The sequence below is a fragment of the Muscardinus avellanarius genome, assembly GCF_963383645.1.
Source record: "Muscardinus avellanarius genome assembly, chromosome: 17".
Classification (NCBI taxonomy): Eukaryota; Metazoa; Chordata; class Mammalia; order Rodentia; family Gliridae; genus Muscardinus; species Muscardinus avellanarius.
Window position 1 is genome coordinate 25,573,095 of NC_137803.1, and position 26,076 is coordinate 25,599,170.

At 42.9% G+C, this 26,076-nt stretch overlaps 1 protein-coding gene across 1 annotated transcript in view; it reads left to right on the plus strand.

Annotated features, from left to right (window-relative positions):
- MYO5B (myosin VB) overlaps positions 1-26,076 on the plus strand; it is a gene marked incomplete at both ends in the record, with an annotated part of 329,445 nt that overhangs the window by 133,197 nt on the left and 170,172 nt on the right. Inside the window, 3 exons of the mRNA XM_080714447.1 lie at positions 215-325; positions 10,368-10,539; positions 13,615-13,759. Of these exons, the coding sequence (XP_080570573.1) occupies positions 215-325; positions 10,368-10,539; positions 13,615-13,759 (428 nt within the window). The remainder of the gene's footprint in view (positions 1-214; positions 326-10,367; positions 10,540-13,614; positions 13,760-26,076) is intronic.

Here is a 26,076-nt window from a genome sequence, read left to right on the forward strand (position 1 = left end):
CAGTATCTCTGGAAGTCTTGTAATTTCACTGATCAGTGATGTTCTGTTATCAGTCCCTGTGAGTTATATCTATTACCATGGTATTGGATCGCTCTGAGTCTTGAAACAAGAAGATGTGTGCCGATGGCTCTAACAGTCCTCCCGACAGCTCTTTGTAGATAGCAACACATGCTTTATTTTGTATCTAAGATTTTTTTCTGTTCTCATCTTTTAGTACACCAGGGTCTGGATCCCTGACCCAGATGAAGTTTGGCGCTCAGCTGAGTTAACCAAGGACTACAAAGAAGGAGAGAAGAGCCTCCAGCTCAGACTGGAAGATGAGACCGTAAGTGCTGGTCCTGGGTATGGGGACTGGGCTGTGTGCTGAGCAGGACTCACCCGTGACTTGTGGGCTTAAGTTTTTTTCTGGGCCATTGTAGCTTCTGAGCTCCTGGGCTCTTCTGCCATTGATATTTTATGTGAAAGTGCCAAACCAGTAGGTGGATATCATGTAAGTGCCCATTAGGGCTAGCAGCTGGTGGAGATACTTGGCAGTCACTTCTGTGGGGTTGGGGCAAGAGCGGGAGGGGAACTGTCAAAAGGATATCATGGTGCAGGTGGGAGCATGGACCCTGGCTTGGATTTCTGGCTTGGCCATTAATGGCTTTGTGACCTTGGACAGGTTGGCAGTCTTTCTGTGCCTTTTACTTCCTCGGGAAAACGGAGGATGATAATTTGTCTAGGGCCATTTTGAGAATAAAACGGGTTAAGATGTGGCAAGTACCTACGCGCGGTGCCTGGGTGTCACTCTATATGCATTAACTGCTGTAGTGAGCATTCCTTTTGATTCACTGACTCTCAAGTTACCCTCAAAAGGAGACAAGGTAATGACTGAAATCCTCCTCCTAAAAAACTCGATTGGGTGTCCCTTTTCATGAGCTGTTGACTCCCTCAGCGACTTGTGCATGCCACATGTATTTTGATGTGTTGTGTGTCAAATCCCTAAAACCTCAGTCCCCTTTGGGTATGTGCAAAGGAGGCCATTACATCTGTCCCCAAAGATACAGGGGCCAACCAGGTAACCAGAGGCCGAGGATGCAGGCGATAGCTTATGTGGGGGAGATGGAGAGAAACAAGTTTTGAACAGATGGCAGGAAGACATCTAGAACTGGCATTGTGGTGGGTCACTGGGACTACCACGCAGGCCTTGCTTGTAGGGAAGTGTTGGCATGTTTCTTGCTCCCTCTGAACTCTTAAGTACACCTGAAGTCTGTGCTGTGTCCTTTAGCCTTGAATCATTTACTGTCTTAATGGTTTTCATTCATTCAAGCATTTTGGCCTTGCCTCCCTTTCTGGATGGCTGGTGATTAACCTGTGGATTGAACATTCTCCAACCACTAACTGGTGTTCTGCATCCACTCGAGCGTGTCACTTGGTAAAACTGGGGCAGGACGGTGAGTTGGTTAGGTGGCCCCCTTATGCTCCTCTAGCTGGCAGGCAAGCTGCGCTGGCTCCCTCTTGGTTTTCAGGTGAGAAACAAAATCCCCAGCAGATGGAATCCTGTTTACCATGTTAAATAGCTTCCCACCCTGTGCCTGAAACAAAATGAAATTAGTCCGCCCACTTGGATGGTCTGTCTTCTACTCCAACAGATTTCACTTCTGTTGATCCTTTTCAAGTGGGTGGGTGTTTTTAGAAGTTGTACGGAGGTAGTGAACAATGATCTGCCGTGTTGCTAAAACAGCAGATGCTCCCTCCCCAGCTGCACACGGACTTGGACCTGCATGACTAATGTCAGCAGCGGCCCTGGGCCCATCTCCTCTCTCCACAGCTGAGGCCAGGAGGCGTGGAATCTGCAGGGAGCCTGGGGCTGGGGATCCTTAGCTCTGGAGAAGTAACAAGTTCTGGGCATCTTAGGCTTTCCGGGTTGCACGTGGGCTCTGACTCTCCTGTATCTTGCTCTAGCTGTCATTGGGAGCCACCTGGGTGCTGTGCACCAGAGATAAAGCATAGAAGCTGAGTACTGAATGCTCAAAGCACATCCCCATTGTGGAAACCATCCTTGATGCCCCAGGCTGGAGGAATTTTCATCCCGCAGCCTTTGGCCCCATAGTGTCAGATTCACTACAACAGCAAAGCGTTAAAGTTAGATTCTCTGCTAGAAACAGTGTTAATGTTCTTGATCCTCAGCTGATGGCAGGACCTTCCACCTTACTGCTGACCTGTCTCCTCTGTCAAAGGTGTTCATGCTACTTGTAAGCTCCTCCTCTAAGATGCGTCCCCCTGCTTTTACTCATTCATTCATTTACTCATTCATTCATTCATTCATTCATTCATTCATTCATTCATTATTATTGTAGCAAAACACGTACCATAAAACTTCCCACATTAACCTCTAAGTGTGCAATGTGGTAACTCACGCTATTGTGTGTCTGGCACTGTGATCTTTCTCCAGACCCCTTTAGATCTTGCAAAACTGTCTTCGTTCAGTCAACACACGCTTTCCAATTTCTCCAGCCCCTGGCAGCCACTGTTGTACTTTCTGTCTCTGTGCCTCCAACTGCTCTAGCTACATTAAACACATAGAATCACACAGTACTTCTGCTTCTGTGTCTGATTTATTTTACTTAGCATAATGTCAGACATTGTATTTGAGTCAGTGCGAAGATAGTAACCCCTTGGGAGAAAAGGATAGTTTGCAATGTCTTCTAACTTCTCCCCGGCACTGCAATGGGTATGAGCTACCAGTGTGCTAACTCTGCTTTTAAAGTGGCTCAGGAGCCTGGCATGGTGGCGCACGTTTGTAATCCCAGCATTCTGTAATGCTGAGACCAGAGGATCGTGGTTCCTGGCCAGCCTCAGCTACCTAGTGAGGCCCTGTTTCAAAACAAAGAATACAAAATAGGGCAGGGGGTGTAGCTCAGAGGTTGAATGGCCCTGGATTCCATCCCCGGCCCACCCCCCCCACACACACACAAAGGGGCTCAGGCATTCCAGCAGGTGCTAACTTTGGATAGCTGTGGTGCTTTTCTTGTTCTCTCTTTGCCAGGTACAGAGCTCTGTCAGGTCAGTGGCCTCTCCCTTGGCCCCACCTACTTTACAGACTGCTTCACTCCTGCCCCCTAGTGGCTAGGAAAACTCTCCCCATTTCCCTAGTTTTGCCTTTAAAAATCAGCCACCTGAGTTTGTGTTGAGTATCTAGCAGCCACCTTGTTGGCAAGCACTCCCTGTGTGCCAGGCCCTGGCTTCTGTTGGTGAGGATTGGAAATGGGAACCAGTGAGCTTTATGGAGAGGAACAGGCTCCACCCATGTGATCCTACCCTGATATTTATGGGGCTGGGCCAATGGAATGTAAACCTCCATCTGTTTAAACACAGCGTATATTATCCAAAGTATTTAAGTGAATCTGACATTTTTTGAAAACTTAGGTGTTTTTTTTTTTTCCCAGTACTAGGGATGGAACCCAGAGGCATTCTACCTCCAAGCTACACTCCCAGCCCTATTTTTTTTATTATTCTTTATTTTGAAACAGGGTCTCACTGAGTTGCAAAGGGCCTCACTAAGTAGCTGAGGCTGTCCATGAACCATGAGCCTCCTGTCTCAGCCTCCCAAATGCTGGGATTACAAGCGTGTGCCTCCACACCAGGCAAAAACTTAGTTTTTTTTTTAATTGGGTGCATTGTAATTTTACATCATAATGGGGTACAGGATGTTAGAATAAGACATGCACAAAACTCTTTTTGCCCTCCTCATCAGTCTCTCCCTCACCCATAAGTCTTTGGGATTGGAATAGGCAATTTTGTGTACATTCATAGCATCATTTCTACTATTCCATTCTTTATATTTTGTCCCCCCTCCTTTTCCTAATCACCCTTGGTCATTCCCCTAGAGTCTCTGCTCATCTACCTCACTTGTCTTTATTGCTAAATATCTCTTTAGCTTCCACATATAAGAGAGAACATACATCTATTCTTTGGGACTGGGTAGACTCATATAGTATAATATTCTTGAGTTCCATCCATTTCCCTGCAAATTGTCTAATTTTGTTTTTTATGGCTAATTTCCACTCTGTATATGTACCAAAGCTTTGTGATCCATTCATCCATTGACATCTAGACTGATTCCATAATTTGGTTATTGTAAATTGTACTGCTATGAACACGAATATGCACATATAATAATATTCTGATTTCATTTTGGGGGGCAAGATGCCCAGGTTCACTATCACTGGGTCATATTTTCTTTCCATTCCCAATCTTCTGAGAAAACTTCATACTGATTTCCAAAGCAGTTGTATTAGTTTTCAGGCCCACCAATGGTGTAATAGGATTCCGATTTCCCCACATTCTCACCAGCACATATTATTTTGTGTTCTGGATGATTGTCATCCTAATTGGAGGGAGATGAAATCTCTGTAGTTTTGATTCACATTTTCCTAATTGCTAAAGATGATGATCATTTTTTGATGTATTTGTTGGCCATTTGCATTTCTTTTGAAAAGTGTCCATTCAGTTCATTTGCCCATTTTTTAATTGAGTTATTTTTTGTTTAATGTTAAGCTTTTTAGGCTCCTTGGATATTGTAGATATTAGACCTTTGTCAGGTGGGTAGATGGTAAAAATCTCTCATTCTGTACACTCTCTGTAGGATCTTGGTTTCCTTTGCTACACAGAAGCTTTTAATTTCATACTATTGAATTCATTAGTCCTTGTTTTAATTTCCTGAGCTTTTAGGGTCTTATTGAGGACGTTTTTAACTGAACCTATTGTTCCTAACCCTCTTCTAGCACTTTCAAGGTTTCTGGTCTAATTTCTAGATCTTTAAATCATTTAGAGTTGACTTTTATACAGGATGAGAAGTGAGGATTTGACAAATTCTTAGATACCTGCAACTTACCTAACGTGGGCCTCTTAGAGGACAGAGAAAACCTAAACAAGCCAATAGGAAGCAAAGAAATTGAAACAGCAATAAAGAAGAATTCAGGTCCAGATGGATTACTAGCTAAATTCTGTAAGACCTTCATAGAATAACTAACTCCAGTGCTCCTCAAATTATTCTGTGAAAATAGTAAAAGAAAACTACCAAATTCATTTTATAAAGCCAGTGCCTTAATTCCCAAACCAAATAAAGATACCACAAAAAAGGAAATTATAGGCCAATATTATTGATGAACATAGATGCAAAATATTAGCAATTAACATTCAAAACCACATCAAGAAAACAGTTCACCATGACCAAGTAGGCTTTATCCCAGTGATACAAGGTTGTTTCAACATTCGCAAATCAATAAATTAACCATATTAATAGGGCTATGGACAAAAATCACATAATTATATCATTATATGCAGGTAAAGCATTTGACAAAATCCAACACCCTTTTATTAGAAAAATGCTAAGGAAATGAGGAATCTACCTCAACCTCATAAAGGCTATATACAACAAACCCAAAGCCAGCACTATTATGAATGGGGAAAAATGAAAGGATTTCCCTTAACAGAAAAAAGAAAAGGATTCCCTCTGTCACTACTCCTATTCAACACAATACTGAAACTCTAGCTTCAGCAATAAGACAGGAGAAAGGAATAGAAATAAAAGTAGAACTGAAACTTTCTTTGTTTGAAGACAACATGATCCTCTACATATAAGATCCAATAAACTTATTTAAGAAGACTTCTAGAGGTGATAATTTCAGCAAAGTAGTAGGATACAAAATCAACCTACAAAAATCATTAGCATTCCTTTAAACCAATTATAAATCCACTGAAAAAGAAATGCAGAAAATTCCATTCATAATAACCTCAAAAAAGATAATATACCTAGGAATAAATTTAACCAAGGAAGTAAAGACCTCTATAATGAAAATTATAAATCATTAAAGAAATCAAAGAAGATTTTAGAAGATGGAAGACCTCCCATGCTCTTAGATAGGCAGAATAAATATAGTCAATATGGCCATATTTCCAAATGCTATCTACACATTCAGTGCAATCCCTATCAAAATAACATCATTTTTCAAAGACCTAGAGAAGTCAGTTATAAAATTCATATGGAAAAAAAACCCCAAACACCCAGAATAGCCAGAGAAATTCTCAGCAATAAGGACCCTGCTGAAGTCATCACAATGCCTGACTTCAAACCACTGCAAAGCATTAGTAATGAAAACAGCATGGTATTGGCACAAAAACAGACACATAGATCAATGGAACAAAATAGAAGACTCAGAAACAAAGCCCCTGTCTATATGTAGCTAGTTGATCTTTGATGAAGATACGAAACATTACACCAGAGAAAGGACAGCCTTTTCAACAAATGCTGTCGGGAGAAGTGGCTAGCCATATGAAAACCCATTTTTTTAACGATATGGATAGCCCCACCGCCAAGCATGGAATGAGTTTCTCTGCTTTATGCAACTTGTCCCTAAATCTTTGTACAGAGTTAATGACTGTTGAGCATTGCACAGAGCTCCTCACCTGTCATGTTGCAGTGCTTGCAAATACTCAGCAAGCGCCTCTGGAGCCGCAATTAGCTTTGAATGTTGGACACGAGTAGTGGTGTTAGATTCAAATTCCTGTCGCTAACAATAGGAGTAGCAATACAAAAGTTGTTCTTAAGCCTCTCCTTCCCTCTGGATGTCCACAGACTGAGAAATCTATGGCTTGGAGTGCTGAGCTTGCAGCTGCTGCCTCTTTTCTGCTGCTTGGGCATTTTTGCTCCTTATCAATTGTACTGTAACCTATACCACTAGTCTATGTGGGGACTTGTTTCTGCAAAGCTGCATATGCATTTGCCTCTACATGCTTTGGGGGGGCAGATTTCTTGTGAGAGGAGATTTGCCTGAGAAAAGAGAATGCCAGCGTTTTTGCCTTAGAGTGTAAAGATGCTGGGTTAGGGTTGTGGACTTCCAGTCTGAAAACTGAAGGACAGCTGTAGTGAGCTCTGCGGTTGTGCAGGCTCTCTATGATGCTTGCTAGGAGTGGGTGGAGTCTCTACTGGCTGCCTGTAGAATGGCTCCTGGAGGGAGGTCAGGCAGAGTCCCAGTGACACCACTAACTCAGCAGATGAGAGAAGCTATTGCTGTAGTCTAGATCTTGAATGTCCCACAAAGGCCCATGTGTTGGTGGCTTGGTCTCCAACTTGTGCTCGGTGGGGGGTGGCAAACCTTTGGAAGGTGGGGCTTAGTGAAAGGAAGGCAGGTCATTGGGTAATTCCCTTGAAGGAAGTATTGAGGGTCCTTTCATCTTTGCTTCCTTGTCCCATGAGGGACCAGCTTGCTCTCTTATGTTCTTCTGTATTCATTATGTTCTGCCTCACCCCAGACCCAAAAGCAGCAGAGCCAAGCGACGGTGGACTGAAGCCTCTGATCAGTGAGCCAGCAGAAACCATTCCTCCTTACAAGCGATTGTCTAAGACATTTCCAAACAGTAACCGAAAGCTGGCTAGCATAGCTACCAAGTCCAGAATTTAATGAACTAAAAATAAAACCTCAACACACTCTCTCTCCTTGTTTCCTACCTTTTGCAATTTTTGTCTATACCATCTTCACGATAATTAGTTGTTCAGTGGTTTTCCTGTACAGAGAATGTTTCTTTGTTGTTCTGTGGTACTAGGGATTGAACCCAGAGGCATTCTACCTCTGAGTTACACCTCAGCCCTAGTTTATTTTGAAACAAGATCTCACTAAGTTGCTGAAGCTAGCCATGAGCCTGAGATCCTCGATCCCCATGTCTCGGCCTCCCAAGTACTGGGATTATAGGTGTGTACCACCACACTTGGCTGAGAAAGTTTGACCTAGAGCTTTTCCCAGAAAAAAAAGCCTTGATTAATCTAAAAAGAAAAGGAAACCCCAAGAGAATACTGTATTTAGAATAAAATTACAGTAACAGATAATGAATATTTTATGGAGACATCATTCTAGATAGACTTTTCCATAGTTAAATATGTGGAAGCCTTTTGTATAATCTATTTTGTATTACTTTTTATCTTTAAAATTTAGGAGACTACTGGGCATGGTGGCACACACTTGTAATCCCTGTGCTTGGGAGGCTGAGACACAAGGATCACACAGGTTCAAAGCCAGCCTCAGCAACTTAGGCTCTCAGCAATTCAGTGAGACCTTGTTTCCAAACAAAATATAAAATAGGTCTGGGAGTATAGCCTGGAGGTAGAAAGCTCCTGGGTTCTACCTTCAGTACCAACCAACCAATAAACAAAAATTTAGGAGACTGCTGACCACCCATATAGCTATGCTTTACATTCACTGTTGTATAGCTGTAGTGAGTCTATATCTTTGTTTACTTGTATGATTATTTTGTTAGGCCAAGAAATGAGTCTATTGAAGGGAAACTCTGAGTATGCACCACCTGCTGTTCTCCAGAGAAGAGGGACCAGTCTGCACCCACACAGGGTGCACCTGCTTCCTACACTATTCTTGTCGGTCTTTAGACCTTTGCTTATCTGATGGCTAAAATGAGTGTACAAATTTATTAGCATCTCTTTGGCTACTTGTCAAGTTAAATAGCTTTTCATATGTCATCTGTCTATTTCTTACTCCCTCTGGAGGTGTTACTTTTCTTCTTGATTTTTAAAAAAATGAGATATTAATATGAAATCTATTATCTAATGATTATCTAATGTAGAACATCTGTTTTCCAGTTTGACTTTTCAGCTAGTGTTTTTAATGATTTTAAAGTTCTATGCTATAGTCAAGCTTATGAATATTTTCCTACATGGTTTTGGCTTTCGCATCATCCTTCAAAAGTCCTTCTTCCCCAAACTTATAAAAATATTTGCTCACTTTTTCTTTTTGGTTTTATTTTTACATTTGCTCCATCTGAAGTTTATTTTAGTTTGAGTGAGAGAACACTGATTTAAGTTTTTACATAAAATGCTTGCTGGTTTACCAGTATTGTTTGAAACCTTTTCTCATTTATTTGCAAGTTAAAATATGATTTTAACATTATCATATACAGAGTTTACACATGTGCTTGAGATTATTCCTGACTCTGTTATTACATGTCATTTATCTGCTTATTTTGACACCCATAATTATAGAACTTTAATTGGCGGTTTTATAAGATTGGGTAGTACAAGTCCCTCAAAGTGGAGCATGGAGGGCATTATAATTACATTCTCTTAAGAATTCACTGTTATCCCAGGAGGCTAAATCTGTCCACGGAGTGTCCTAAAAAGGTTTATGTAAAATAGTAGTTCTTAAAATACCCACAGGCCATCTACCTCAGGGTATTTGGGAATGTACTTTCAATTTCAAATTCCTGGGCTCCTCTCCGGAGCTTCCAAAACATAAGTTGGGCTCAGGAAATGGCTTTGCAGTTCTCCAGATGATTCTTGAAAACCCCTTAAGAAATTGAATGCTCAAACAAACCATGATGAGCAACATCCATGTCTTCCTGTTCAAACGTTTCAAAATACCACCACTGCCTTCTATAAATCACGTGTGTGTGTGTGTGTGTGTGTGTGTGTGTGTGTGTGTGTATAGAGGTATAACTGTATTCTGTCACATATTCTGAACTCTCATGGAATCCAAATGCTGTACCAAACGAATACAGGACTAATACCTCGCACCCTAAGGTAGTCCTACTCCCTGGTTGCCCATGTATTTCCCAAGTTCATACTGTACGTTAGGTCAAAACAAAACTATCGTCTTAGGGGAGCTTGTACTTAGGTTGTGGGGAAATATACGTGCAATTGGTACAGCTCGAGACCATTTAATGAGGGCAGATCACCGGCTACAAAAGAATCCAAATGAAAAGGGAGCGTGTAGGTTGAAGGTAGGTAGTAAAGAAACCCCAGCAATAAATCCGCCACTCAAGGAAGGTTTTCTGGGTGGGAGGAAGAGCATTCCTGTGGCAAGGGAACAGAGACTTAGTGTTTTCTTTAAGAAGCAATCGCATACCCTTAAATCTGGCTTGCTTCCTTGGTTGATCTTTTATGTTGGTAAACTGGCATTTCGTTATCGGCACAATTTCCACCTGGGCTGGTCTCTCATGGGAACGTACAGATATTTCATTTTGCCTGCCTTTCTTCTCTGTTCTTTCCTTTGTGCCCTTTGGTTTGTGATATTGGGAATTGAATCCAGGAGCATGCTAGACAAGCACTGCACACCAATCTACAGCCACAGCCTTTTTCTTTAAATATTTTTATTGCAACACAGGGTCTTGATAAGTTGCCCAGGCTGGCCTCAAACTTGGGATCCTCCTGCCTCAGCCTCTCTAACAGCAGCATTATAGGTGCCTTTCCTTAAAATGTTGTTTAACACCTTCACTTCCGATCACAATAATACAGTAATCCTAGCCAAGAAGACAGGGCATTGGATACAGGCTGCATGCTTCATAACGCTGCCTTTTTGTCTGCGCTACTTGCATTTTAGATTCGGGAATACCCAGTTGATGTCCAAAGCAACCAGCTGCCCTTCCTGCGGAACCCAGATATCTTGGTGGGAGAAAATGACCTTACTGCCCTTAGCTATCTCCATGAGCCTGCAGTTTTGCATAATCTGAAGGTCCGTTTCCTGGAGTCCAACCATATCTACACTTACTGTGGTAAGTGGGGCATCTGTTGGCTGCATGTGTTTGAGAGTGCCCGACAGTCTTAGACTTGACTTGTTAAATGCCAAGAATCCTGACTCTGTTCTCATGTGTAAGTATCTCATCAGAGCCTCTCAGAAGGGTTGCAGTCTATGAACGTGGCTCGGGTTGGTCGTCTGAGTTTCTGTGGGATGATTGGTGTTAATCACCATCCAACCAGGGAAGAAATGGACCACACGCTGTGGGGTGGCTGGTTTAGACCCATCTCCGAGTGGCAAGAGAACAGTAGGTCCGGCAGGCCATCCTAGTTGATGGATGCTCTCACCACCGAACATGGCGCCTGCATGTGACCAGGCTAGTGCTTTCTGCTTGAATGGGCTGCCTTTCTCTTAGACTTTCTCATTTGCCTGTATACCAGCATGGGGCTTGATGAATATTCGTTGAATTACTGAGTATAACAAACACTTAAAAAGTTCTGAAATTACCCTATGTGTGTTTTTTAGAGATTTCTACTTTTCCCATACTCTCTCCCTTCCTCTCTCTCTTTCTCCCTCCCTCCCTCCTCCTCCTCCTCCTCCTCCTCCTCTCTCTCCTCCTCTTTTCCCTCTTCCCCTCTTTTAAGTAGTGTTAGCTAGTATAGCAAAAATAGAACCCTGTAAATTGCCAGAGCAGCAGACAAACTGAGGGTAGAGTGGGGAAGTCATGCCAAGGTGGCTATTAGTAAGATGTCCTGTCTTGCTATAGAACCCTAGTCTTTTTTGTGACCACAGAGTGCCCAGAGACTCCTACATATATATATTCCCCTCTGGTGTAGAATCGGCAGGTCAGTGAATAGGCTAGGGTGAGCTGTGCTGTCAGATTTTAGTGCTTGGGAGATAAAGTTTCCCCAAAGAGCCTTCACCTCAACTGCTAGTAGAAGTTTGGTTTGAAAGAAACTATCAATTATTAGAACCTTCAGTGAAATTTATTTTTTACCCAATGAGAATATTTAGAAAAATCTCCCTTTTGAGGAGATAGGGATACATGACCATCAGCTTCTGATTTTAAGGAGTCCCTTTGAGGCTTGCCCTGGTGTCTGTCCATGTTTATTCAGACACACCTAAGCTCCTCCAGCATCAGCCATCTGGGGTGCCTGTTATCCCAGACTCCCAGTCATCAGGGAAGCACTCATTTCTCTCCTGGTAGGGGCTGAAGAGTTGTAGGAAAATATGTGACATCAAAATATGAGACCAAAATTTGAATAGAGTGCCACATGAGTTACGAGTTAAATAGACCCTCTAATAACTAGAAGAATTTGTGCAGCTGTACCTAACTGTTCCTAAGAGCATTCTCCAAATGATTAGCCTTATTAGTGGAATTTAATCAGGGTTCTGGGCCTTATATTTTGATTGAGGCTGTCTTTTCAGGCAAACTCCTGTAAGAGAGGACTTAAGTACCTTTTTCCTCTCCTGGACTTTCTCCTTTACTTGGAATAATCTGGCTTATTATATTTCAGGCTCCCCCATGTTATAGGAGATGTTCCCAGAGGGAACATGTTATAGGAGACGTCCCATCATAGCCGGGGCCCTACTCAGTCCTGCCTCAACTTTCCCATATGACTGAAAAGCTCCTGTTTCTGTACCTCACTCCTTGGATCTTCTGTCATCTGAATATGTATGATCTTATGGGAAAGAAAAAGGCATATTTTTATTTTGTCTCAAAGACCGTGTGCGTGTGTGTGTGTGTGTGTGTGTGTGTGTGTCTTTTCCTTTGTACATTCTCAAATACCAACTTGCTTCACCTATTCATAGAAGATGGATCTGAACCTTACACCATTTCTTAATCACTCTATCCATATATACTTTTGTGAACACAAGATTTAAAAGCAAGATTGGATATGAGATGTGATAACATGGAAGGCTCTGGTCTGAGTGTTCCCTTCTTCCGTTAATTGTGCTATCCTTGGGACAGCCCAGGGAAGTCAGGTTTTATTCCTGTTTTATAGTTGAGACATTGAAAGATTAAGTAGTTGCCAAAATCACACAACTAATAGACTGAGCCAAGGTTAGAGTTAGATAGGTAAATCATATTCTTTGTCCATAAGTTGCTTGCATTTTAGTTAGGATAACCCAATATACAAATGAAAATACCGTTCTCAGATTTTAATTTTCTTTAGAAGGGAACACTGGAGGGTGGGACCTAGGCAGATTTTATCTCAGACCTATTTATTTTTTTTTTTTTTTTTTTTTTTTTACTGTCTAATGCTCTTTATTCATACATTTTAGTACCCAAATAAATACCAACTTTATTTTTTTTTTTTAGCACCGTTGAAAGTTTTTTTTTTTTTATTTTTTTAACAATTTTTTTTATTGAACATAAATAGTATACATTTACACTATATTTGGTGCCCTCTCCCCCCGCCCCCGTTTTCTCCCCCCCCCCACCAATGGTTGGCCAGGTTAACCATGTCTTATTCATAATTTTACACATGTTCAGGTGAAGATGCTCCTTAATCAAGATCGGCCTTTCTCCTCTCCTATCTTTCCATTAAAACTTAGCTAGTATTTCCCCTCTAATATCTGGGGTCCTACTGGTATCCTTTGTGTTTTCTAGTTTGGGCATATTAGAGGAAACATGTGTATCTTCTCCTTCTGTGCTTGGCTGATCTCACTTAATCAGACCTATTTATTTTGATTTTTTAATTTTGATTTTGAAACAGAGTCTCGCTGAGTTGCTAAGGGTCTCACTATATCACCTCAATTTTAATTCTTCCATGGAGTTTTAAGTCTCTAATACCTTTTGGAAAACTTGAACATCCTTCTCTAATTCCTTTTTAATCTCTCTAATCCCTATTTTATGAACTCAGATTGAACATTTGTCAGTGTGTGTGTGTGTGTGTGTGTGTGTGTGTGTGTGTATACACACATGTATGCGCATTATTCCAGGTTAGAGGGTAGCTGGGGCCTTGGACTGTGCCTTTTTTCACCGGGGCCCAGCACAGCAGCTCACAGGCCTTGATTTATCTGAGTGGTGGAGGCTTACCCATCACCCTGTCATTCTTCAGCTCCCATGTGTGTGATGTCAGAACCTGACTGCCTCTTCTGTTTGCAGGTATTGTGCTTGTGGCCATCAATCCTTACGAGCAGCTGCCAATCTACGGACAAGATGTCATCTACGCTTACAGCGGCCAGAACATGGGTGACATGGACCCCCACATCTTTGCTGTGGCGGAAGAGGCCTATAAGCAGATGGCCAGGTGAGAACAGCCTCAGCCCAGGTGTTCCCTGGGAATTGGGGCAGCGAGGGCTGTTTCTATGGGGTTGAGAAAATACCTTGGAAACAGCATCCAGAGGTCCATTTCCTCCCTTGTCTCCTCATCTTCATCTTATTCTTAGGAACTTGAGGCTAAATGTGGAGAGCAGTAAGAACCATAGGCTTATTTCAGTTGTTGAGAAATGGACTAAAACCCTCGCGTTTCCCCACACCCTGACTGCTCTTTGGCTCCCTTGCCTCCCTTCCTGGTATAATAGAACCACTCGATAGCTTCTCATTGTTAATTGGCTCCAGCTGGATCTGCTTCCTCTCCCTGAGGCCTCCCTTTCTTTTTTTCTCTTTTAATTCACATTTTTATTTTGTTTCAACTTAATAAACATTTTGTACCTTTTATGCTTAGAATATTACCTCCTATGGACTGTAAAGGAAAGAAAAATAACATAAATTGATTTTCTCATCACCTGTAGAGAACCTGTTTTGCATCTTATATTCAATCTAACCTTAATGATACAATGAAAACTGATACAAAAATCTACGGGTAGCACATAACATAATGAGGTTCATGCTTTATTTTTATAAAATATCCAAAGGTGAACAAGTTAGGAGTGTTGTAAAGCACTTAGGAGTGTCACTCACCCCCAGCCAAGCCTACAAGTGACCCTGTGATCTAAAGTCATACCCCAAACCATCAAATATGCTGGGAATTCTCTGGGGAGTCCTCCCTTTTGAAGAGACAGGGCGCCTTACAACTTCTTAAGGTGTTAAGTGTCAGGGTGCAGAAAGAGACATCTCACATTAGCAGCCTGGAAGCTGAAGTCTGTTTAGGCATTTAAGTAGATCTTTTGATTTTTTTTATTGTTGATTTTTCTATCTCTGAAAGGTGCAGATCTGTTTCATCAGAAAATGGGCTTGGTCTTAACCTGTTTAGGCACAAAGTAGAGAAAGATAGTCTTATCAGTGTTTCTGGGGAAAATGCATATCCGAATTTGTACTAAAATTCTGGGTCCTTTCCGATAGATCTTGGCACCTCCAGAGAGTGTCTTCATGGAGTTAGCAACACACAGAGCTAAGTCCCTTTGTGGGATGGACCACTTAGGCTAATGAGAGTTGGTGATTTTTGTGAGAGGAGAATCCTATTTAAGGAGGTCTGTGTTTAGGGTCTAATGTTTTTAGCCCAGTGGAAACTTTCATTAAAGAAGACTGTTTTATAGGCTTCTTTGCCAATTTATAATGTTTTACTACAGGTTGTACAAAATCAGCCTATAAAAGGTCTGCTTTATTAAAGATATATAGTGACTATTTAAGCAATGGCTGGAGAATGAAAAATCTAATAAACAGAATGATTTGTAGTGATTTCTCTAAAACATGGAACTAAAACGATCGTAACCTTTGATCTCTTGAATGCCCTAAAAGAGGCCATGAGCTATGTTAATCTTCTGTCACATGTGGACCCAACAGTCCCTTAGCTGGACCAGCCTGTCGATGCACCCCTCCTAGCTCACACTGCGGTCCAGAGTCAGAGCGTGTCATGAGCAGTGTCCATCTGTGGCAGGTACATGGCCCTGCCCAGGTGTCACTGCTGGAGGTCATGTGTCCGCACAGAGGGGAGGCCTGGGGACTGGACAGGCTTCCTTGCTGTGGGGAGTCACCTAAGCCACGTCTGCATTTGCTTCATGTGCGGCCTCCTTTCAAGGTAGGAATGGCTTGAATCTGAGGACTTTCTCCCAGGCATCAGGTTCAGATCCCTCTCTATGCCTTGTGCTTAGAGATGAGGATGCTCTGGACAGCGGATTGGTTTCACTCCATTCTCTTCACCGAACCAGTTGCACTTACATATGAGCCAGAGGTTATTACTTGTTCTCAAATATTCTTAGAGCCCATTGAAGACTTGCAGCAAGTCTCCTATCCTCCCTTCTTATCCACCTTGTCGGTCCACTTGACTCAGTGCCTCTGTGCTTCCCCCACATGCCGGAAGCTGGGCCCATGGTTACTCTACACGTACATCATGTCACTTGTCTGGGGCCTTCTTCATACCTACTGGAGACAAGGGAAGGTGTGGGATCGAGGGAAGTGGTGTTGATACTACCTTGTCAGGGGTCATGAATTTGATGAGTAAGGGGTTGGATGTTAAAACTGGACCCGAGTTTCCTTCCTTGAAGATTTCCTCTAAGATTTATACTCATTTTATTCACCTGATCCCAAGGTGTAACCCAATAATTTTGTTAAAGCTTTTATGCAATGTTTGCTCATAAGCATGCATAAAAGTGTAAGACTCAGTGCATGTGGCCACAAGAGAGAGCTATATTTTAATTAGTTTTATTGTTGGCAGTTCAGGACTTTTTGGTATTTATCTAAGAGATACTTTAGAAGCCTCCACAGAATCTCTGAGCAGAAGAGGAAGAGACCCATTGGTCAGATGCGGGCAAGGTTTTTGCTGTATTTGCATGCGGTTCTTCTGCCTATCATAAAAGTTAGAAACACTTCCATTCAGTGGTGCCCACCAAGTGTGCATGGTGCTCTTTCTGACTTGTCAGTGGCTGTTGAAGTCGGGTGGTCCAGGTTGCCATAGCCAAACACTGTGTGCTTTGGATGCGCCTCTGTGACAGTTGGGCAAAGGATATAAGAAGCTAGTTAGACTTCCAGTCTTGGGATACTGTGACTCAGTTGGCCTTGGGCACAATGATTCTCTCTTGATTCACTGGGGACTGGATTTTTTTTCCTGGTATGTTTCACGCATGGACTTTTCAACTCTGGATGCTTTAAGAGTTGGGGAGACTGTCAGTTCACAAGGGCTTAATACAGATCCTTACCAGCCCCCAGCCCACCCCCACACAGAATCCCAGCAGAGTGTGCTGCTGATGGAAAGAGAAAACCGCAGTAAGAGGATCGGTTCACTGTTCCTGTTTCTATTGAATTTACCAAGTCCAATCTAAATGCAGATTCACGGTAAAGGAAAAGGCTAAAATAGTGCAAAACTTCATCTTCATGAATTTTGTCCTCTGCACAAGAACCTACGGTCCCCCTGGGGGAAGGGAATTTACCTGCACTGCTTATTAGTTCTGCGCATTCTACTCCTCTCTCCTGACCAAGACGACACCAGATCCCTTCTACTTCATTTTACTTGCCTCAACTCTAGCTTCAGCTCCTGTAGTAAATGGTGTCAGCAAACATGAAGTATTGATTACTTGATAGACTCCACACTGGCCAGTAAGAAAGGTTAGAGCTCATCTTCTTAAAGAACTCACAGGTTGGAGAAGACATAAGTAGGCAAAAAAGCTACAGCTGCAGGGAGTAGAAATAGAAGTTGTGTGTGAATAGGGTTTAGAAACAGTGTTACAGATGGTCCAAGAAATCTGTAGAATTTTAGCTGTGTCTTATGGAATTGGTAGGACTCACAGGAGAAAAAAGCATCTAGGTGGGCAGAGTAGCATGACCTTAACCTGAGAAGGGGCATTAAGGGGCATGTTTGCAAAATTGCAGAGATACTACTTCCTGCCCCTTAGAAGGGCTGCAATCAAAAAGGCTCTTAGCAAGTGTTGGCAAGGATGTGGAGAAATTCGAAGAAATGTGAGTGTAAATTGGTGTTGTCACTTTAGAAAATCTGGAGTTCTTCCAAAGCTTCAACATAGATTTCCTCTATGACCCAGTGATTCCACGCTTAGATGTATACCCAAGAGAAATGGAAACACAGATTGACCCCACCCCAAATTACAACTGAGCTGGGTGGCTCATGCCTGTAAGCCCAGTACTTGGGAGGCTGAGACAGAAGGATAGCAGGTTCAAGGCCAGCTTCACCAATTTAGCAAGACCCTGTTCCAAAATTTAAATATATATATCTGGGGATGTAGCTTAGAGGTAGAATACCCTCAGATTCGATCTTTAGTACTATATACATACATACCCCCAAAATTACAAATGTTCATAGCAGTTCTTTTCACAACAGCCAAAAGATGAAAATAACGTAAATGTCCATCACCTGATGCATCATGGGTGAACAAGATGGAGGAATATTCACATAAATGGAATGTTGCTTGGCCATAGAAAAGAACAAAGAACTGGTACATACTACCGTGTTGAAGAACCTTCAAAGCACCATAAGAGAAGCCAGATTAAAAAAAATCATATGACTCAATTTATATGAAATGTCAAGAATAGGCAAACCTGATGGAGACAGGGAGGAGATTAGTGGTTTTCTAGGGTTGAAGGTTTGAGGGCAAGTAGTGATTGCTGTTGGTATGGTCATATGTGTGCGAATAGAGGTTGGGGGAGGTAAAACTGTTCCAAAATGGGTTATAGTGAGCCATGCACAACTCTGCAAATGCACTAAATACCCACTGGATTATTAACTTTGAGTGAATTATGTCTTGTGAACAGTATCAATAAAGCTATTATAAACAACGCATGGTCAGAGAACAGAACCCAGGCAGGTTTCACCTCTATGGTGAGTGGGTCTGTAGGAAGTGTGGGCCATGGTTGGAGACAGGGTGAGGTCAGGTCACAGAGGCATTTGGTAAATGCCGTGAACATTTGGAGAGAAGTGTGTTTGATTAACAGACATACAAAAAAGTGGTCAGATGAGCTTGGGAAACACTGGGTTAATCAAGGTAAACATCTTGCTTTAATGCAGAGCTTCATAAAGCCTTTATGTTGGCATGCATCCTGAGCCTCTAAGATGAGGATGCATTATGCTGGATTTGCAAATCATCGTTAGACACAAAACTGTTTGCAAAGATTATCTCAAGGGAGTAATGTTCTGTGTAGCACTGTTTGGGAAATACTGGCCGAGAGCAATGGAGAAATTATAGAGCTGCTTGGATAAGGATATAATATGGTACAAGGGATGTTCAAAGAAAAATATTTCTCTGATGGGTCCTATTTCAGAAGGATCCTTTCCATCTCCAGATTCCTGTACCCTTTCTAGGGATAAGAATACCTTCTCATGAGGACCTTAGTTTGTTGTGGAAATGATGTCTTTTAAGAACAAATGAAAAACAGGGAATTAAAAAGTATGAGACTATATAGTATATTGTTCCATTTCTTATTTCATCCACACTTTACCCCCAGGCATATGCCTGGCACTCAAGAAGAGGAGAGAAATAAGTGACACATTGATGTGTTTAGTTCTTACAATTGCTATATGAGATCAGTTATCACTGTGATACTGATGAGAATAGAGGCTTTAGGGCATGAATAATTCTCCAGGGTCACAAGGCTAGTAAAATGGGTAGAGACGGAATCCAGACCCAATATGTTTGCCCAGCGCCTCCTGCTTAAGCCACAAGGTCACCCTACCTCTTCAGTTGTCTATCGACTGGCCTCAGACAGAAAGCCAACTCGGCCTTTCTGGTCCCCCAGGCAGCACTGAGAGCCAAAGGGGAAGACTTTCCCCCCAGCATCTCGGATTCTATAGTGTGGTTAGAGTTTTGGTGCATTTCCCAGCCTCATTGGTGGCTGAGGGCCATTAACTGGGCTGGCTGGGTCTGGTTCCTTTTTTGAGCTGTTTGTGTTTCGTGTTGCTTTTTCTGAACAAGAATGGGAGTCCTGCAAAGCAAATCTCTTCGCTCAGGTGGCCAAGGTAATTGAGCACCCACATCCCCCATCTGTCCCTGCTGCGTTTCCAGGGTGTGACTAATAATGAAAGATGGGATTGCCGTTGCCTGGGATCTTTGCGTGGGGGAGTGCAGCGAGGGTCACCTGTGGCGCAAGGACCATGTGGGGACTGAAATGGACCCTCAACCCAGTAGGAGCCTGGGGGTAGGGGGAGCCCCTGAGAGAGAGCTGATGCTCAATGGGAATAGGGATTCTAATTGGAAGGCCCGGTTGGGCCCCAGGGAGAGAATATTTTGCTCCGTTTGGGCCCTCGCACGTGCAAGAATGTGAAGGCCAACCAGGGCAGCAGCATGGGAAGGATTGTCCACAGTGAAAAAGCACGCAAAGCTCTCTCCCAAAGCTAAAAGCATCCTACTACAGTGAGCGGAAAGAAGAGGTTTTCGGGATGATGGTACTAGTGGAAATGAGAGACTGTCCTGTGTTGCCAGGAACCAGCCAGAGTGAGCACATTGGCTCCCTTCTGGGCAATAGAGAAATGCCTGATTGGAGGCCTGTGTTACAGAAGGAGAAAGAGTGAGGAAGCCTTCTGTTTTCCATCTTTGAAAGTAAAGAGGCTCGATAACTTGATCTTCCTAGACACTGAGGTAGAATACTTCGGTGTGTGTGAGAATTGGCTTGGGACTTGGCATCATCTCTTCCATGGCTGCAGAATCTGTATAACTTGGATCTTTCAAGAAAAAATTTTAAGGAATTATCCATAAGTGAGCCAAGCCTCCAGTTTGCTATGAGATCAAGTTTTAATACAAATACATCACTTTCTTCCTTAACTGTTGATGTAAGTTGAATTGTTGTTCTGGGCTCTGGACCGTTTGGGAAGGCTGGGATGTGAAGCGCTTTTTGAAGGCTCCTGAAGCTTTCAGTGCAAGAACATCATCATGCTGAAGAGAACAAAGCCAGGTTTCAATGTTCTCTGAGTCATTTGCTGTGCAGGAAGAGGCAGGCTTTTGCCCTGGTAATCTCATCTCCTGTGGTACTGCATGCTCCCGGGAAGACTCCTTGACTTCTGGGGCTCTGTGTCCTCACCCCTTAAGGAGAATATTGACATTGCTCCAAGAGGGAATCTATCCAGAGAGAAGTATGACAAATGTTTGACAGCTATTGAACACCGTCAGTCTTTGGGGGGTAAAGATGTCAAAACCCTCAGAAGGCTTTATTGGATCCAACCAATGCAGAAATTCCCAGGGAGGTCTAGGAGCAGGGAGCAGTGGCTGGCTGAATTTTTATAGTAAAATCTAAAACCATTATTCAGTCAACTCCGATTTTTGGTGGAAGTTTTATTTTCTTTCCCATTCATTATGATTTCAAGCAAGGACTAGTCTTAAGTGGCATTAAGACATGGTATAGGAGATACCCCAGATGTCTGAATCCAGGGATAGCTCTTAATTTCCTCTTTGGCATTGTCTCACGTCTTGTTCACACCCTGAGTACTGCACCGTGTGCAGATTCCTCCCCGGGATCCCCTGAGCTATCGATCTGTACCTAGTTCTTCCTTACTCTCCCGAGTCTCCTTGTCTGTGACCTTCTTCCCAGCCATGCAACCATCTCCCCTCTCTAGGGATGCAATGAGACTAATGCCTGTAGCACTGTGACCTTGTCCAATCTCTTACATGCTGTTGTTTATGTGTCTGCCTATAGTACTGTGCAACCAGCTTCTTTCAGAAGACTGCATGATTATTATATTCATATTACATTTAAATTTCTGAGTACAAGGGGAAGTCATGTGCAGCGACTGTGGCTAATAGTGACATCCTTATTTTAAAAGAAATTGATAGTAAGTGCATATATTACAATCTCCTTTTAAAACTGTATGTGTAGAAAAGAATAGGACCAGTGGGTTTCCTGTTGTCATCGTTCTCTATTCCCAGCTTGGGCCAAACATCGTGGCTCTTATGAGTGCCTTGTCCAGAGACTCTCCCCTCTGGACACCAGTGGGCATTGTTCAGTTTTGCCGTATCAGCGGTCACTGGATGCTACATGCTGAATGAGGTGAAGAATTGATTTTTACACTGAATTTCTAGTAAAGGAGGCTACACGTGTCTTAACTTTGGGTAGGTATTTTGTATTGTTGACTTTTAGAAAGCTTATAAGCCTCTACTATCTTGGGGGCTGGGGTACTGACGATTGAATTAAGGGGCATTATACCCCAAGCTATTCTCTCAGCAATTTTTACTTTAAACAGGGTCTAACAAAGTTGCTGAGGGTCTAAGTTGCAGAAGCTGGTCGCAAACCTGCAATCCTCCTGTCTCAGCCTCCCAAATACTGGAATTACAGGCATTAAGCTAGTATGCCCAACTAAGCTTTTTTTTTGTGTGTGTGTGTGTGTATGGGTCTGGGGATGGAACCCAGGGGCATTTGACCTCCGAGCTATACCCCTGCTCTATTTTGTATTCTTTATTTTGAAACAGGATCTCACTAAGTTGCAGAGGACCTCACTAAGTAGCTGAGGCTATTCTATCTGTGAACCGCGATCCTCCTGTCTCAGCCTCCCGAATGCTGGGATTACAAGTGAGTGCCACCACGCCAGCTTCCAACTAAGTTCTTATATATCTCTCCCTTTCCATTTTATACATGCTCAAGAACTATATTATAAGTTTAATAAGATTCAATTGACTGGAAATGAACTATACACATTTAAAGTACAGTTATACATAATAAATTGGATGTCTGACTTGACATATTTTATATAAGTATGCACCCATGATACCATCACTACAATAATTATGAATATTGCCTTTATGCCCAGAGTTTGCTTGCATTCCTTGGAATTCCCCACTAGTAACTAACGATCTTTCTGTCGCTATAAATTGTAACTGCTCTTAAGATTTGTTGCTCTCATTTTGTGCTTTTGCAATTAATTTTTTTTAAATGTGCTGAGCAGGATTCTTCAGTCTGTATTATATTTCACCTTTGTGCCTGTGACCCATGTTTCAATGAGTGTATCTTCTTGGATTCTGATGTTTGCAACTGATTGATTAGGTCGCCCTAGCATGATGCAAATGCAAATTTAACAACTCTGCCATGCCATTTCTTGTCCATTAAGAAGGAGTGTTAATCTGGATGGATTCCCTGTGTGTGCTGGGAGCAATTTTTTTTTTCTCTCCAGTTACCAATCATTGAATCTGATAGAACAAAACATTTAGTTAGCAACATATATTTATATGTATGCATGTTATCTATCTATATTTACCTATCTATCTTTGTGTGGTGCAAGAGATTGAACTCATTGGTGTTCTAACTCTGAGCCACACACCCATCCTAGTTTTTGTGTGTGTGGTACTGGGGGTGGAGCCCAGTGGCTTTCTACTTCCGGGCAATACTCCCAGACCTATTTTATACTTTATTTGGAAACAGGGTCTCACTAAGTTGCTGAGAGCCTCACTAAGTAGCTGAGGCTGGCTTTGAACCTGTGTAATCCCCCTGTTTCAGCCTCCTAAGCGCGGGGATTGTAGGCGTGCGCCACCACACTTGGCCCATCCTATTTTATTCTTTTTCTTTTCTTTATTTATTTAGTGTGTGGGGGTACTGGGGATGTAACCCAGGGGCCTTCTGCCTCTGGGTTATACTCCCAGACCTATTTTATATTTTGTTTAGAAACAGGTTCTCACTAAGCAGCTGAGGCTGGCTTCGAACCTGCGAGATCCTCCTGTCTCAGCCTCCCAACTACTGGAGTTACAAGCATGCACCACCACGCCCAGCTTTATTCTGTTTTTTTTTTTTTCTTTTTTCTTGGTGGTACTGGGGTTCCTGGAAGCCCTTCTACCTCAGCGCTATACTCCCAGACCTATTTTTTTATATTTTTATTTGGAAACAGGGTCTCTTAAGCCAGCGTGGCTTGCTTCGAACCTGTGCGATCCTCCTGTCTCTGCCTCCCAAGCGCGGGGATTACAAGCGTGCGCCACGATGCCCGGCTTTATTCTGTTCTGAAACAGGCTTTCACCAAGTTGCTGAGGCTGACCTAGAACCCGTGATACTCCTATGTCCACCTCTTAAGCCAGCAACTCATATTTTTAAAAATTCTTGCTAAAGGATGTACGCATTGGGTTGGTCAGCTGTGACTTGTTCTCAAAGTGCTCTTGGTTGTGCCGGAGAAGCTGGCACAGAGCACACCTTGTTCATGTGCCAGTCCAACTGGTTAAGTTGCCGCCCTTCGGGCCCTGCTGCCTAACCACAGCAGGCACATGCACGTGTGTGCGCGTCCTCTCGGGTTCCTTCAAGGCATAAAGGGCCTTCAATGTGTGGAGTGCTAAGCTCGCAGTCCACGGCTGGGCTGCTCCCCATGGAGGTGGGCTCTGGGGTTACTCCACACCATTCTTGTTATACAGCCCTTTCCTGGTGTCAAAGTCAAACTTGTCAAACCACGTGGATTTCTTTGGGAATGAATAGTGATGGTGATGTGTTAAGATTTAGTTGTTCAAGGTGTCTGAAATGATTTTCAGTGAAAAGAGCTAATAGGAAGTGAAGCCCAGCAGGATGAAATGGCATTTCTATTTACATCGTAGTAATGCCTTTCACGCCGTGTTAACCGCTCTCTCTCTCTTTCAACTGCCTATTTTCACGTTGGTTTCCCTAAAGACCGACCAGCTGCAATCCTCATGTGCTGCTGTGACCAAGTTCACTAGCAAAGGAAGATGCCATGAAGTGAGGCAGCGAAGAGTCCAGGGTCCAAGGACAGGAAGAACGTCTTGGTCTCAGAACAGGAGCCGTGTGACTCTGAGCAAGCTCCCCGGTTCTGTGCAAATTAAATCGGGTGATAAATGAAAGTGCTTAGTATGATTTCTGGCATAGAATAGGCAATCAATGAATGCCAGCTGTGGTAGTGATGCTCTTGCTGATAAGAAATGTGTGATATAAACACATCATTATGTCGCAGTGTCCAAAATGAAGTGCTAGAGAAAGTTTCAGTTGAGTAGGATTCCCTTTAAAGGCCAAGTGCAGCAAACATCTATAATGTTGACAATTCCAGTTTCAATCTTTCTAGAGGAAATGAGCATCAATTGCACTGTGTTTGAAAGTATCTGTTGTCATGCAGCAAAACCAACAGCTTTCGGGTCTGTACTCAGTAAAATTATACTGTTAGCAGTTGGGCAGCGCCAATAACAGTCCTGGAAGGTAGACAGTACCATCCTTTTGGTGATGTTGTCTGTAAGCCTAAGTGAAGGGGAAATGTGTTGTACTGCAGGGACCAAATGATGATTGGGTTCCATAGTTGTTTGCTTGACAGCCAGATACCACTAAACAAGCCCATGGAGGAGGCTTGAGAGCAGCTTTCCACGAGTGGACAGAAGTGATGGTCACTTCCAGTGCCCTCAGAGGTAAATGAGCTGGTTAGAGCAGTAGTTTTCAAATTGTTGGTGTGTAGCAGTTTGGGGGAGAAGATTCCTTGGGGTATGCAAAGAAAATAGATCAAAACTTTGCTTTTTTTTCTCACATCCCTTTAAGACATAAAATACCATTTGTGTGTGTTTTATAATGTGCATAAAATCAGAGTTGCCTGAGTCATGGCTTCAGATGTTAGTATAAAAATTCAACCAGTCATCGCTGCATTTCTAGGGACCTCCCCAGGGATTCCTTCACTGGTTGTGTCCATGACAGTTAGCGATGCTGTCTGTGGCATAGAGAATAATTGATAATTATATATGTTGGCGGGGAGTGTGCTCGGTTTTTATTGAACTGGGTGCATGCTTAAGAGTAATATGTGGCTAGTTTAGTGGGCACATGTGCAGTAATCTCTGTGGACTAGTTATATTCCACATTGAAGAAATTGTCCCTTAGCCACCTGCAATGATTCCTCCCATTGCTCCCAGGGAAAAGGATAAGATTGGCTGACTCAGTGTAACCCGTCCTCTCTGGGGTGCTATAGCTAAGAGTGCATGCCTATGTTCCTTTATGGGTATTCTCTTTCTAGGATGGTTTAAGAGCTTTGCTCTTTTAAATATGTAGATACCCAATGGTGTTCATAGGTATATATAACGGTAGACAGTGGACGTACAAAAGGGGAAGCTTTGGAGAAGTCTTCCTTGTGGAGATAATGAGTATTAAGTCCCAGTACATGATTAGGCCTGGCTTGCCCATGATGGGTCAGCAGGGGTTCCCCTGAACAGCTCTGTATAGGACCACGGAGGAGCCCCATTCCCACTGCTAGATCAGAATCTTGAAGATGGAACCAAATCCTCTGATTTTTTTTTTTTTCTTTTAAGCTCCACAAGTGATTCAGAAGGGAGCAAATCTTTGGATGAGGATTTGGGAAACTTCAGGAATAGATGAATATCTGTGATTCCAGGTTCTCAGACTGTTTTTCACAAACAAGGATCTGTGTCACAAGTTCTGATGGTCTCCCCAGTGCTGAAGCTCTGCTTGTTTGCTTTGCCACTTCAGTGTGAATTCAGGATCCGAGAATGGGTTTTAGTCAAGGAAAGAAGTGACAGAATTTGAAAGCTGGTTAGAAGGTAGAGGAGACACCTTGCCACCTCTGTAGTCATTCATAGCCCTGGATGCTCATGGGAATCGCACAGCACCTGGGAAGGTGTTACCCAAGCCCAGGCCTCCTGCCACAGATGGTGGCTCAGGTGCTGATACCTATGGAACATTCCCAGATGCTGCCTGTGTGGGGCAGGTTGAGAGCCATGCTGAAACTACCTATACAGCCCAGCTAGTCCACCTGGCCTCTGTCCACCGCAGAGGGAGACATGG